This window comes from Artemia sp. Qi Xiang Cuo, chromosome 5 (assembly GCF_049724085.1).
Source record: "Artemia sp. Qi Xiang Cuo chromosome 5, ASM4972408v1, whole genome shotgun sequence".
Lineage (NCBI taxonomy): Eukaryota > Metazoa > Arthropoda > Branchiopoda > Anostraca > Artemiidae > Artemia > Artemia sp. Qi Xiang Cuo.
Window position 1 is genome coordinate 61,150,452 of NC_142798.1, and position 15,925 is coordinate 61,166,376.

The following is a 15,925-nucleotide window of genomic DNA, read 5'->3' on the forward strand; positions in this document are numbered from 1 at the left end:
GTCTAATCATAGCACAATTTTTGTCTTATATTGAATTTATTACCATGGACTGGAGAAAAATAAAATACCAAAAATTTGGACAGGAAATATAAAATAACCTGTCTATCTATCTATATTCAAATGAAGCCATATTATTCGGCTGCACGCATATTTTTTCCTATCTAAGGCTATTCATCGTGATTTTTATCAGGAGATATTTTCACTATTGCCAAGGAGCTGGGAATAAAAGCCGTGATTTGGGTGATTTTTTTTTTCTGACAATTTCTGAGTACAAAAGGAAACAAAAGCATTTACTTTTTGTATTTGGAAAAATATAAATCAGGTTATTTGGGTTACCAAATAGATGATTGAAAGTTCTTTGCTGACTCCCCGTGTCTTCTGAGATCAAGGAAAGCTAAGTTAATATAAAAAGTCGTTTTCAATTTCAAACATTTTTCTAGTTATAAGTCCTAAACTTTGATGTAGAGATGTGAACTGTGGCCGAAATGTAGCTTCTGTAATCTTAGAATTATTGAAAAAGTCTCATTTCTCCGACACAAACTGATCACTAAACGACAAAAAATCGTTTAGCTATAACTTTATTTTCCGTATTTTCCTGCTTGGTAGCATTATCTCAATAGCCACTAGAGAACAAGTAATCATTCCAAACTCTCAGCAGTGAACATCATTATTTCTGCGAGGTTCCAAGCAGTGGCGACAATAGTGGTCCTTTCAAACAGAAGTATCCTTTCTGCGAAAGGCCGAAAACTTTATTATTGCTATCTTTTGAAATTAATAATAGGCAAGATTCCCCTAATATTCTGAACACCATCATGTCAACGCTGCACCATTGGAGGTCCAAAAGAAACATTTTCAACTATTCGAATTAATTCACTGGCCCTTAAGTACAAAATTTTGCTCCAGAAACCATGCGAGAGATAGTAAAGGGCTTGCAAACCACCATTAGAATCATTTCAGAGAGTATATTTTAATCAGTCATATTTTGCAAGTGTGAAAATAAACTGAAAGTGGAATTCCAAACCTTCAAACAGAAATTTTTTTCCAAGAAATATTTAAAGCCTTATTATTACTATCTTTTAAAATTAATAATAGGCAAGATTTGCCCTTTCGTCCTGGGCACAATTATGTCAACATTACACAGATGATGGTTCAAAAATCCAAAAGAAACATTTTCAATTATTTCTTATTCATTGGCTGTTAAATAGAAAGTTTAACTCCAAAAATCAAGCGAGCAATATGAAGGACTTCTAAACCACCATTTAGTTCATTTCAGGGTTCAGTTCAGTTAGTTCAATTCATTTCAAGTATATTTTGGAATTCTGTGGCAACGGTTGCCGTCGATATAAACTTTTGGGAGCTCAACCAGTGGTTGTTCCTTACTGCTGTTCATATTTGACCCTCATTTAACCCTCCCCTTTTAACTATTGCTCCATTGACCCTCAAATTTTGTTTGCAACAGTCCAGAACTTAGAAATCTAGTCCGAAATTTGGTGAACAGTAGTGATTTCACCACTTCTGATTCTGAAGCGGAATGGGTTAAAGGAGGAATGTTCCAGCTAGTGACTGCCCAATCAATCTCCAGTGTTCACACTAAACTTTTTTGTGTATTAATGTTTCGAGTATAAAGGCAGGGCTCTATTCGGTACTTAAAAAAAATAAAAATAAAAGGGTTATTTTCCTAAATATAAGAGATACTGCCATCCACAAAAAACTCCTGCTGTTTACCCTGAATTTCAGTTTTTATCACAAAACCTAGACATTAAAAAACGACCGTTTTCGTCTAAAAGCTACCGTTTCCTCAATAAAAGGTGACCTGTTATCACCTATATTGCATGGTTAGTCTAAATATGTTCCTTCAAATGAAAGGAGGGTATAATATAAATACTCTTTCGTATTGTCCTGGAGCACCTCTCGTGGATATTTAAAATTATGGCCTAAAGGTGCACCTTTTGAGTCATTAGACATCCACCCCCATAGAATGAACAATTGACCTCCCTCGGATAGTTGGTGCGTAACCGTTCAATGCAGTGTAGTCGTCATTATAAACTGTTTATAACGACCGCTTATTTTGTATGAAATAAATATACGTTTAGGAACTAATGCGCCACTTTGCGACAGTACGACTTCTTAAACTGGGAAGTTACATAAAAAAAAAACTTTTCGCTTGTTCTAAACCAATTGGCTACCTTCAGAGTTTTGTTCAAAAGTATTTTGGCTTTTTTTAACACCAAAATAGCAAATATATTCAGTTTATGATGTTGCGCGAACTGTTTTTATACTTTAAACTGATACTAGAACTTTAATTTTATACTTTCTGGGGGTTAAAATTAGTTTAAGTTTGACAATTTTAAAGAAGATACGGTGTCTTAGCTCAAAGAATTTTGAGCCAACTTAATTATTGCTTCCGTTCGGACAAAAGAACCAATTGAAGAAAATTAAAATTTTGCATCAGCTGCGATTCGTAGTCCGGAAGTTGAGATACCCGGAATTATATTGTAACTAATTCTGAACTTCTTTCCGAGTCGCATTCGTGAGTTCGGATTTTATTAAGTAACTTGTTCTTCCAAATGCTTTTGATCATCTAAAATAAATATTTATTTTTAAATTGTCCCAGTATCAAACCGCTTCTTCTCTCATTGCTCATTCTGGTAATTTTCTCACATACTTGATTAAAACATATTAGAATTTCTGTATACATAGATAAATAACTACCAAACCGGAATTTCCTCGGTTTTTTTCACTCATTTGAAGAGTCAATCTGGCTTTAAAATCAAGGTATTGATTACAGTTTGGATTATAGAACTTCCAAAGCTTTATAAGATGACTCATCCGTTGCATGCTACTGCTTTTATCGATTTACGATGGAAAAGAGAAGGGCCCCTCCCTTATTTCTCTCATAGGTTTGACCTTCTCCGAGGATCTTGGCATGCTTTGCAGTAAGATCTTTTTAGATCTCTATGAAATTGCGGTTTAAAAAGAAAAAATCCGAGTCAGGCAAGGGAACAAAGATAATGTTTTCTGGGGGAAAGAAGAAAGACAAGCTGATTTGATTATAATATGTGAATTCGATACATTTTTTTAGGTTAGGTTTATTGTGTAATTTTAGTCATAATTGGTATCATGTATGCGTTGCAAAAATCTGATGTAAACTTTTAGAAGGCTTTGCACCATACTCCGGTTTCTCCCGTTTCCTAAATAAATGCATACAACTACATCACAAATAATTTCAGTTGTGAACAGTTAATTTGAACCGAATCAGTCATGAACAGCTTTTTTATTTTGGAGGCTTTACAATGCGCCAAAGGGATCCCACGAGGGGTTGATAGGCTATTTTCGTGTACTTAAAGGAGCAATGATAGTTTAATCCCCCCCCCCCCATAAATTGGTCTAAAGGGTTTCCAAATGAAATTTAATTCTGTTGCCTCAAAATGTATTCTTTTAAGGATCCCTTTTTAAGTGACCAAAAGGATTGGAGGGTACCTATCCCACCTCCCACGGCCATGCCCCCCCAAAGATATCCGATCAAAATTTAAGATAGCTATTTAATTCAGCATAGTCGAAAGGTCCAGTAACCAAGTTTTTTCCCATATTGTTAACGCATAGTAGGCCTATTTGTTATTTGGAAGAATACGGAAATTTTTCGAGGTAATTTTCTGCGGGGAGGGAATTTTTGACGGGAAGAATTTTCCGTGGGGAAGATGGTTTCAGGAGGAATTTTCCGGGAGAAATTTTACATGGGGGAGGAGGGAGAGGAAGGAAATTTTCTGGCATGATAACAAAAACAGTCGGAAATTAAATGAAAAAAATGTTTTTTTTTCAACAGAAATTAAGGAGCAACATTAAACTTAAAATGAAGAGAAATTATTCTGTATATGAAGGGTTCCCCCCTTTCTCAACTCTCGCTCTTTACGCCAAAGTTTGACTTTTTGTCCTGATTCTATAGGAAAGACAACTTAAACACAAGCGCCCTTGATGTTGAATGAGAAGTATTTTTAAATAGCTTTTAGACTTTAGCGTGAACAGTGAGTTCGTTTTAAGTTTTAATGTTCCTCATTACTTTCAGTTGAAAAAACTTATTTATTTTTTTGTTTAATATCTGTTCTTTTTTTTGCCATCATTATTTTGCTTTTAGCAGCAATAATGGCGATGCAAGATAGTATGGAAAACCGACTTGTGTATTCATTAGACTGCAAGGCCGAAATGTTTGCTTTCCGAAATTATTATGTAATTATTTCATATTTGTTTGAAAAAAGTCAAAACTTTCTACGGAAGAAAGTGTTTTCTAGAGTAAGGTGATGTTAACAATGTGTGTTTGAAGCATCCGCGGTACTTGTATGATATAACCTCTATTCTTCTAATAAGTTTCTCTGACGCTCAATCCTAATGAAATATACCAAAGTAATATGAAAACATAATACTTTAGAAACAAATTTGAGTTATATATTTGCACATTAGGGGGGGGGGGGTAAATCATAGCGGGACTGCATGCCTAATGTGTTAGGTACAATTATTCTGCATATTATGTAGTAAGATTGTTTTCTAACTTCACCCTTTCCAAATACTTTACCTGACCCCTTAATTTTCGAACCTCAGGCTTAAAAAACAACAACAAACAAGTAAATAGAAATAGTAATTAAAAAGAAGGGAAGGTTGAAAACAGGTAAAGAGACCAGAAACAGGCATAGGCTATCCTGAAAAACATAAACAACAGAGTAGGTAAAAAAAAACAAAACAAAAATAGATCACTTGGTCTGTTTTTGTTTTTGTAAGCAGAAAAGGATAACCCAAAAAGCAAAGCGTGATAAATTGAACAGAATAGTGCCTACGTTTATCACCTGTATGATACATGTCATTCTTATTTTGAAGGTCCTAACGTTTTTCTATGCCCGTTTTCACGAGCCTTGGGACCTAACAGTCTAGTGAGCTGCACAGTTTTTTTTTTATGAACTTGCCGCTTGTTTCGTGATACTCGTGATATTTATCCTCCATGGGGTAGTATATTTCTTATTATTTTGTAATTTCTAGTTCTAGCTCTAGAACTAATCTCTAGTTGTGAGCTGCACAATTTCTTTTATGAACTTGCCGCTTGTTTGCTGATACTCGTGATATTTATCCTCCATGGGGTAGTATATTTCTTATTATTTTGTAAATTCTTGTTCTAGTTTCTAGTTCTAGAACTAATTTCTAGTTGTAAGTCGAATTTCTAATTTCTTATTATCATCTAATAACTCTTGTTAAACTAGCCAAAGACTAGTTTCATTTGTCTTTGTTACGCTTGAATGTGTTATGTCTTTATTTATTTTATTGTTTTTTGAAGTGAAACAAATAATTTAGTATTTGTACTTTATGTGATACAATTTAATCAATTAAAGTGATACTTTTGGAATAAATATTTGTAAGGGATAAATATGGCCAAATATGATAGTTGGTTTTTCCAAAAAGATGCTCTTATATGTTAGTCAGCAACTAATAATTTGAAGGGTCTAATAATTTTAATAATAAACAAATTAATGCGTAGCTTTGAGTTTTGGCTACTCCATGATGCATAAACTTCTTACCAATTCCTAGTTGTTAACAAGATATCAGAGTTAGCCTATATTTTACTCATCCAATAATTGCTGTGTTTTCCTTCTGCTACAACAATCAGTAAAGTTACACTTTCTAGAGTTCCATGGTGATGTATTTTTTTCGTCCATTTTCTGCTGATTTTTAACACACGTTCTTTATTTTTGAAGCTGGCGGGCGCTCGTGTAAAAACCAAAATTGAAATTGAAGATTTTCATCTTTACAAATTGAATCCCTGTTTCTTCTTAAATTTTTAAAACGCGTATGGTTGTGCAAGTTTCCACTTAGCCCATTTAAAGAATTAGTTTTCATTTTGGTGTTCTTGGCACTTCAACTTTTAGTCAACGAGGAGGCACATATAGGCCTACTCATAATCTAGCATTAGTAGTTCTGTCTAAAATACAAGTTTGTAAAAAAAGAACTTTATTCAGTAAACAGGGAATATTTATTTATTGGTTTATTTTCTTTGTTTTTCTTTCCATTTTTCCTGTTCGCATAGTGGTCCGATTTTTGGGACCGATAACGAGCAGGCCTCTATGCGTCTAGATAGACTCCCAACATTCTTTTTCAGACAAAGGTATTATAAAAAAATCACTATGAGGGATGCAGCAGATACTAACTCCTTTTCGTTCACTATGTCTTTTTCTTTATTTGTATTGTAGCTTGGATGATTTCTTAGTCTTTTTTATAATATAAACGCTTAACTGTTTCTATAAATTAGTGACAGTCCTTCTTAATTCATCTCCAGATTTTGAGCTTTTACCCTAATTCTTTTTACTTTGATCTAAATGATTGTAAGGATTCTATAGAAATAGGAGCAATATAGTTCCAAAAATTTATTTTTGTTTTTCTTTGTAGACAGACACGAATGCAAGTTTCCTTCGAGCGGCCCGTGCCGGAAACTTGGATAAGGTCCTAGAGTTTTTGAAAAATGGAACGGACATCAACACCTGCAATGCCGTAAGTCTCTTCTTTTCTTATCCTCTTTAAACGTTTTTGACAAAGTTACTTTTATACGTTATTATTTGCTTCAAAGAGTGAAACGAAGGATGTGTGGCCTAAGTAGGATATTCAGAATCCTAGTGTAAACTTTAAAGTTTCTTAGTTGTAATTAAGACCTGGGATCAAATTCTCTTTCAGGATCAGAAAATAGAAATAGATATTTATCAGGATGTTGAAGAAATACAGATGGAAAAGGCTAGAAGAGAAGAGGAAAAAACGAAAACAAACCAAATACTGTTCTAGATCTATTTAAAATAAACAGGCCTGACATGTTTTAGATGTTGACAGGTGCTCAATGGTAGAAACATTTCTCTAGAGTAGTGGTTCCCAAAGTTAACTTGGCTCCGACCCATCTAACAAAAATTTCCAATCTTGGGACCCACCTTTTTGCTGTCTTAGAGAAAACAGGTAGTAAATATAATACTCTACAACTAGATGAATCTACCGACATACAACGCCTATCTCAACTGCTTATGTTTATGCGTTATATGTGGCAGATCGACATGCATGAAAATATCTTGTTCTGTAAGCAAATAAGTCCTGGAACTGCTGATGTTATTTTCAATACAATTGATTCCCATGTAAAAGAAAAAGCTTTACTGTGGAAGAACTGTATCGGTATATGCACTAACGGTGCGCAGGCTATATGTGGGAAAAATAGCAGTGTGGTTACGAGAGTTCTTGAACAAAGTCCTTGTGCTTTGTGGACATACTGTAGCCTTCATGGAGAAGCACTGGTTTCAAAGCATATCCCGATGATTTCAAAACAGTACTTGATAAAGCTGTGAAAATTATAAATTATATTGAAACAAAACCCTTACAAGCCCGCCTGTTCCTAAAAACTGTGAAGAAATGGGTAGGCGCGATACAGCTCATGTTCTGCATACAGAAGTTTGCTGGTTATCCAGGGAAAAGCACTGACACGATTAGTGGAATTGCGATTTTTTGGTGGATAATTTTTCCAAATTAAACGAACTCAATTTGTATTTGCAAGGTTCAAATGGATCAGACATTTCTTGCGGTTCACGGTAAACTTCGAGCGTTCATGAAAAAGCTTATAATGTGGAGAAGTTACGTTGATAATGGCAAGTATGATTGTTTTGAAACACTTGAAACTTTTATGTATATAAAGCAGGTCGTTTTCATATGGAACAGGAAGAGGAAGTAGGAAAGGATTTAAAGGAGGATTTAAAAAGAGGATCGTCGGAGGGAGTAAAGAGTAAGTTTTGAATGAGCTTGGTTGGAAGAGGAGTGTGAACATCTGTGTCGGCCTCAAGCGGCTTAGTGCTGCAATGAGTTGTTAAGAGCTGTAGTAGTAAACAAACTTGGAAATTCATCTTAATCTGTTGGCTGTGTGACATGTTAGGCTGATATAACAGGAGCGATACGACGTTTTTAAGAGGTATCCAATCTTCGCAGTATAGTGTTGAATTATGATAGGGTCATAATATCGTTTTGAATTACTATAGGGTAATGTGGGATTAGAAGAGGGAAGCCAAAGATAGAGAGGGAGTTGCCTCAGATTCATACCCCCAGGTTTCTCAAGATGTTACAATATTATCTCAGCATTATTTAACACTTGGATCTGCCATTGTTCTAAAATATGGTAGGTGAAGGATTTCATGCTATGCCATTAATCCTTTTCTTTTGTAATATTAAATATAGACACTAGACACATTGATTGTGGACGTGTATACTATTAACTAAAAGCCTTGAATATAAAAAAAAAATTTACCAAGAAATTGGTTATAAAATAACCAATGTACACTAAAAATATAAAAAAAACAAAAATTGAGGATTTACAACCCTTGCCAATCCCAACTGGCTACGTCTGTTGCATTAAAGAATGCTTTTTGGTAAGTACAGTTCAAACCTAGAGTAGAGAGCGGAGGGCTAAGGGGAAAAGTATCCACCTTCGTACTTTCTGTTTTTAATAATATTACATCTTTAAATCTTTAGATGAATGAGATTTGCTGTTGCCCCTTCCCTCTCATTTTGCTGAAATTTTAGTTTTCGATAATGAATGTGTTCATTCAGTTTTTTTTTCACGATTTGTCAAGTTTAGAAAGTACAGCTTTAATTTATGCGGAGAGTCGGGAGAGGGGCTGATGGTGTGGAATCCCATGTTTATTTGGGGTAATTCATGTTTATCTTTAACATTACAAAACACATCTTTATTGTAATATCAAGGACTAGAGTAGTAACCGTCCAATTACTTAAAAACCTAAATGCGAACTTACGCCTGAAGGCATAGATATGTGTTTAGGTTTTCAAGGAATTGTACGGTTACCAGGGTCATTAGCATAGAGGTATCGTTTCTATAGATGGTATAGTAATTTAAAATATCATATGGAATTTGCTTGAAGGTATGTACTTTGCGTACGTGCCCATACCAAACAGGTTTTTCTGGTAGTCCTATTCTACAGGTCATTACACCTTTGCCAAGAGGAACGAGTATAACTTGATTGGTGATTAGGATTTGAATAAAAGGAATAGTTTTATTTAAAATTCATATTATTAAGATAATTGAATTCAAATATAATATTTTATTTGCAAGGATATTAGTGAAAAAAAAAAAATGAGTGGTGCATTTACACTATTGGAGATTAATGATGGAACCGACAGCAGCAGCAGCAGCAGCGATATACGAGTACCTAATGTAGCTGTGGAAATAACCGCTGGCTGTAGACTATGTCTTGAATGGGACATTATGTATGCGAGATATGTGATATCATTAAGCAAATTTAAGCAGGAGGAGCAGCTGTGTTTTGCTGGAAAAGTGAATATTCTCCATATAAAAAAACTTCGGTCAGCATTAGATGTGCTATCGAAATATATTGATGAGAACAAAATGCATCGGTGAATATTATTATTGTAATTATGTTCAATAAAACTGTTTCTAAATCAATGATATTTTTTTCTTTTTCTATAGTAGACAAGCGTATATTTCCTAGAGTACAAAAAAGAAATTCTGTTTAGTCTGAAGTTCATCGTGATAGAGTTAGGACTAAAAAAAAAAAAAAAAAAATGGATAGATTCGAGAAAGATCGAATCATGAGGAATCTAGTTCTTATGGAAAAACATTTAATTCTAGATGATGATTTTCTAGAGTTGTCTATTCAAAGGAAGATATTTTCTCGAGGAATGCTTGTCGATATAATGAAAACTGATTCTCCATCATTAGACTATTGTATGAAGCTTCTACATCGTGGTCCAAATTAATTTACACAATTTATTGATATATTGATCACGAAACGACAAAATTATATTGTGTATATTATTTTAAAAATTATTTTATAAATTTAGGACTTTTTTTCATAGGAAAGATGGTGCTAAAGGATGATTTACTCCTCTCTCTCTCTCTCAGACAATTTTTTTTGTTGCTAGCTCAGTTCCATTGTGGCAGTGAGAGCGTTAACAGATGACAAGATGTTCCATATATTTCGGTTATGTATTTAAACACAGGGCAGCTGATCATCATGTGAGAATTGCACAATGATTGAGGAGTATGATGAAAAGGGTAGATTATGCAACCCGTGTAAATTGCATAGAGGATATATTGTAGAAATTAAAGGTTGTAATTCCTGTCATGAATAGATATTTGACTCTCATCCTAGAGGTCACCTATGCTCCGATTGTCATTATGATAATTTAAGAAATGTTAGAATAAAGACCACGTGCTGTTCGGTATTACACTTAACCGGTATGGTCGTGGATTGCTCATATAGTGTTCTCTTCGTGGTGGTATACTGTTATGGGAGGAGGAGGAACCGGGTCAACGATTCAACTGTTGGAACAACTAAAGAATATGGTTTCTACATGGTTTCTACGTCATCGTTGTGAAGACACTGGGTGTTATGATTATAATCCCAATGATTTTTATTTGGCACTGAAGGAACATGATTCGACACTTGTGGACACTGTTTGTGAAATTGCTTCAAATAGGTAAATTGAAACATTTAAGTTCTTTAGAATTAATGAGAATAGTATCATTTACTATACAAAGAGATATGACAAGAGTGAAGTCACACTCTACTGTAGAAAATGTGACCCTGACATTGCACTACATCAGGATCAGTACACTGTGAATCCAGATAATCTACCCGCACTATTTGTTGTTTGCAAATACCTAGCAGTGGATGAAATCTAAAGAGTAGAAAAAGTCGTTTCATCGCGTATATAAATTTTTATATTAATAAACAATTTCAAAAAAATCTTTAGAACATTTTATTATTATGGCACTAAAATCAATATTAAATACAATTGCAATTATATTCGCCACTTGAAAGTCGTTCAATTGAGGGACGTTAACAGAGATGTTGAAAATCGGTTTGTAGCTATGACAAAGACTTGTGAACATGAAAAAGAGTCTTGAATGAAAGCCACATGTCATTGTCACTAAATCTTGTACTCTTCGTTTATTTTTAATAATGGTTTTCCCACTGCTTTCAACAAATTTGCTGATGTATGGAATGTAGAATTTATATGAAAGGCCAAGAGGATCAAAAAATTCAATATTCTTCGCTGTTTTAAAGATGCCTAGCCAATGGCCGGTCTTCAAAGTCGATTGACTGCTATTAACAATGATTAGGGTATTGTCAACACTTAGAATTTTTTCTATTAACTCCGATGGTATACAATAAAACTTGTCTTGTGACATTTATGGATTCATACTAAATAAATTGATTATTTGCTTGCTGGTCAAGGTACTGTGTCTAGTAGAACACTGCTGTCGGGGATGATGTCCCACTAGGTTTCAAATTTTCTCATTTATATGTGCGTGATACTCTTTGTCAGAGTATTAGTAGATTTAAATTCTCAACGTGCAGTCCCTATCCGTGATATGGTTATATGTTAAGTATAAAACAAATCCAAAAAAATAACCCCCTGATCTTTTTAGATCATTGATGCGGTTCTTCCATTTTCAAATAGTTGAGAATCTTTATCTAGTGAGTGCATGGTAAACTCGTACAGAGTTCTATGTGATTTTTTGTCAAATGATAGAGTGTACAGTGGAATACCATTCACTTTACACACATGGCTAGATAGACCGAAAAAATTAAAATCATGGGGGGATTCAGTCCAGGATCCAACGGCACTGCCACTCTTCACAAAGGCCAAAGCCAATTTTGATGGGATTTCTCCATTGATAAATGATGAATCGCTATAGATAGTAGAAGGGCCTTATTGACTCCGACGAGTACAATACCCCTTCGAATCCCGATCCGGATACTTTTTTTAAAAACTCCCACGAGTACACCAAATAAGGGCATAGAGTCATTAGGGAGAACACGTGGTTAATGGGGTCAATGACCTCTTTTTCCAAGGTCGATTTATTTGATGTTTCTATGTGTAATAACTCCGGGGCGAAGGTTGCACATGCGCATTGAATTCTAACGGGAACAATGTTATTGATCTAGGACTAGAGGGGGAAGTGAATTTCCGTGAACTTGATTTACATAATCGGCGGGGAAATTGTTGATTCACGAAGAGGGAATTAAGAAACATTAAGGCTTCTTTAATCTTTAGGCCTGAGGGATTTATTTATTATTGTTGTTTTTGGACAAGTGCATGCCAGAAACCACGTGGTGCTGTCACGAGTCAGAACACCTGTGCTGTCGACCTCAATTCACCTATCGTGAATCAATAATTCCCCTTAGAAACAACAAATTAATTTCCCTTTCTTGATAGATCAATCAATCAATGACATCATCTGTCAGACTTTAAAAATTTCGCCTAGAAACATTTCTCCAGGAATAGATCCAGGTCATTAATGTCTTTGCCTCGGGACCAGTTCTACTGGTCGAACTCCAAAGGATATTAATAACCAAAGGCCATGGAAACAATTAGGCAAGAAACATCTTAGCGATGAATTGTTTTAGCGTGCGAGAAGGTTTCCTATTAATTTGAAATGCGTTAGCACAGAGATGCCTATAACAAAGGAACACTCTGAATTTGAGTTTAGGGTTTATTTGAGCGAATCATTTTTAGACAGGTTATGGAACTATTTGAGCGAAACAGATAGAGACATTTTAAAAGAATATTTTTGAAGAGATTTTAGAAGAGAATTTAATGGTAAAACTCTGTGGTCGTTATAATACACAAGTTTCATTTGAACAGTGTTGTGAGGTCCTCTAACCCAACCCCAAAGGGTTCCAATCCTCATACCCCAACCCCGAAGGAAGCCCCCCGGTCCTCAAAGGTCCCCCCGGCTCCCCAAGGCACACCACCGGTCCCCCCCAGTCCCCCCCGCCCCCCACTGCCCCCCGGACACTCAAAGGTCCCCCAAGCTCCCAAAGGGCCACCGGCGCCCCTAAAGGCCCACCCCAGACCCTCAACGGCCATCCCCGGGCCCCCCAAAGGCCCATCGAGCTCCCAAAGGACCACCGGGGTCCCAAAGGCCCTCCACCGGTCCCCAAATGTCACCCAGTCACCCAAAGGCCCTCCCTGTGCCCCAAAGGCCCTCCCTGTGCCCCAAAGGCCCTCCCCCGGCCCTCCTCCTCCTCCTCCTCCCACCTCCTCCTCCATCCTCCTCCTCCTCCTCCTCCCTCCTCCTCCTCCTCCCTCCTCCTCCTCCTCCCTCCTCCTCCCACCTCCTCCTCCTCCCCTCCCCCCATTCCCTCCCCATTTTTTATACTTTTTTGTGCATTGAGACACAGAACGATCCCCTGCCCCCCGCCCCCCCCCCCTCCAAAGGTCTGATTTTTTCAAAGTTCATTTTGAATTTCTTTCATTGAAATGCAAGAGTTGGACTATTTCAGTAGTGTTTGGTTGTGGTATACCATGTCACAGTTACATTATCTTTATTTTTCAAAGTTCATTTTGATTTTATTTCGTTTAAATGAAAGATTTGGAATTTTTCAGTAGTATGTTGTTGTAGTTTACCATGTCACAGTTACAGTACATTAATTTTTCATAGTTAATTTTGAATTTCTTTCGTTGAAATGCAAGAGTTGGAATATTTCACTAGTGTGATGTTGTAGTTTACCCTGTCACAGTTACATTCCCTTAATTTTTGATAGTCCATTTTGAATTTCTTTCGTTGAAATTCAAGAGTTGGAATATGTCAGTAGTGTGTGTTCGTTGTTTACCTTGTCAAAGTTACATTTTCGTTATTTTTAAAAGTTCATTTTTAATTTCTTTCTTTTAAATGCAAGAGTTGGAATATTTCAGTAGTGTTTGGTCATTTTATAAATTTTCAAAAATAAAATTTCTTTATTTTTAAAATATAATTTATAATTTATTTCATTTAAAAGCAAGAGTTTGACTATTTCAGTAGTGTTTGTTATTGGTTTACCTTGTCACAGTTACATTTTCTTGATTTTTAAAAGTTAAATTGAATTTATTTCGTTGTAAATAAAGAGTTTGACTAGTTCAGTAGTGTTTTGTCTGTGTTGAACTTGGCAAATGTGAAAATTAGGTAATTTTCATTTTTTATTTCGAATACCTTTCGCTGATAATCACTTGTTTTACTATTTCAGTAGCGTTTGATGTTGTTTTAAATTGTCATAGCTAAATATACAGTATTTATATAATTTAATTTATAATTTATTACAGTGAAATTAAAGAGATTGACTATTTAAGAAGTGTGTGTTTTTTGTTTACCATGTCACAGTTACATTTTATTGATTTTTAAAAGTTCATTTTGAATTTCTTTAGTTGAAATGCAAGAGTTGGAATATTTCAGTAGTGTATGGTTATGGTATACCTTGTCACAGTTACATTTTGTTGATTTTACAATGTTCATTTTGAATTTAATTCGTTGAAATGCAAGAGTTGGAATATTTAAATAGTGTATTGTTTTGGTCTAACGTGTCACAGGTACATGTTCTTGAATTTTAAATTTTTATTTTTATTTTATTACCTTTAAATGAAAGAGTTTGAATATTTAAGTAGTGCGTGCATGTTGTTTACCCTGTCGAAGATAAATTTTAATGATTTTAAAATGTTCATATTGATTGTCACTAAGTGAAATGAAAGAGTATGAATATTTCAGTAATGTTTTTTACTTGTTTACCTTGTCAAAGTTACATTTTCTTGATTTTTAGATGATAATTTTGAATTTATTTCGTAGATAAGCAAGAGTTGGAATCTTTAAGTTTATTATGGTTATTGTTTAAATTGTAACTGTAAAATTGTCTCTATGGTAAAATGTTCATTTGATTGTCTTCCATCTAATTTCTTGATTTGGACTTTTTAAGGTGTTATTTGTCTTTTTTGTAAGGGTCACAGGAAAAGATTATTTTAAGTAATTTTTGAATACTTATCTTATATCTATTAAATTATCTATTGTTTAGATGTATTTCTCTGGTTGGGATTTTATAACATTTAAAAGTTCAATTAACATTATTTGTAACATTTAAGTTCTTTACTATTTAGTCTTATATATATTTTTTTTATCGTTCAGGATGTGGTTTGGGTTTTTTTTCGGGTCAAATTAACATCATACTTATTATAATCTTTTAATTTTGAATGTACTAAGTTTTATATAACGTTTTTGTAGATTACAGTCTTTGGTTTGGGTGTCTTACCCATTAAATTATAAATTTTAAGTATTTTTCAATTTACATTTTGAATTTCTTTCGTAGTAAATCACTAGTTTTTCTATTTCTTGTTTGTTTTACAATGTTTTTAAATTGTAACATTTACATTTTCATTATATTTAAAATTTTAAGTTTAATTTATTAAGTTTTAATTAAAGAGTTTGTTTATTTAAGTAGTGTATTTTTTTTGTTTTCCTTGACACCGGTAAATTATATTTATTTTTAAATATTAAAATATGAATATATTAATTTTCATTGAACGATTGGTATTATTTCATATGTGTCTTGGGATTTTTTAAATTGTCAAAGTTACATTCTCCTTTTTTTTAACTTTTCATTTTTAATTTATTTAGTTTAAATGCAAGAGTTGGAGAATTTCAGAAGTGATTGTTAGTGATTGACAATGTCAAACTTACATTTTCTTTAGTTGTCAAAGTTCATTTTTAATTTCTTTATTTGACATGCAATAGTGGAAATAATTAAGTAGTATTTGGTTGTGGTTTACCTTGTCAGAGTTACTTTTTATTGATTTTTCAAATCTCATTTTTGAATTTCTTTAGCTTAAATGAAAGATCTTTACTATTTAAGTAGTTTTTGCGTATTTTTTACCGTGTCAAAGTTAAATTTTCTTTTTTTTTCAAATATATTTTTTATTTACTTATTTGTAATGAATTACATTTACTATATCAGTAGTGTTTGGGTTTGGTTTAACTTCTCAAAGTTACACTTTAACGATTTTTCAAATTTATTTTTTAATTTATTTCTTTGAAATGCACGAGTTGGAATATTTCAGTAGTGTTTGGTTATGGTTTACC

At 34.0% G+C, this 15,925-nt stretch overlaps 1 protein-coding gene across 9 annotated transcripts in view; it reads left to right on the top strand.

Moving 5' to 3' along the window:
* LOC148952344 (uncharacterized) overlaps positions 1–15,925 on the top strand; it is a 363,983-nt gene that overhangs the window by 75,581 nt on the left and 272,477 nt on the right. For all 9 annotated transcript variants that reach the window (XM_089089795.1, XM_089089796.1, XM_089089797.1 and 6 more), the window contains one exon: positions 6,424–6,525. In XM_089089795.1, the coding sequence (XP_088945921.1) occupies positions 6,424–6,525 (102 nt within the window). The remainder of the gene's footprint in view (positions 1–6,423; positions 6,526–15,925) is intronic.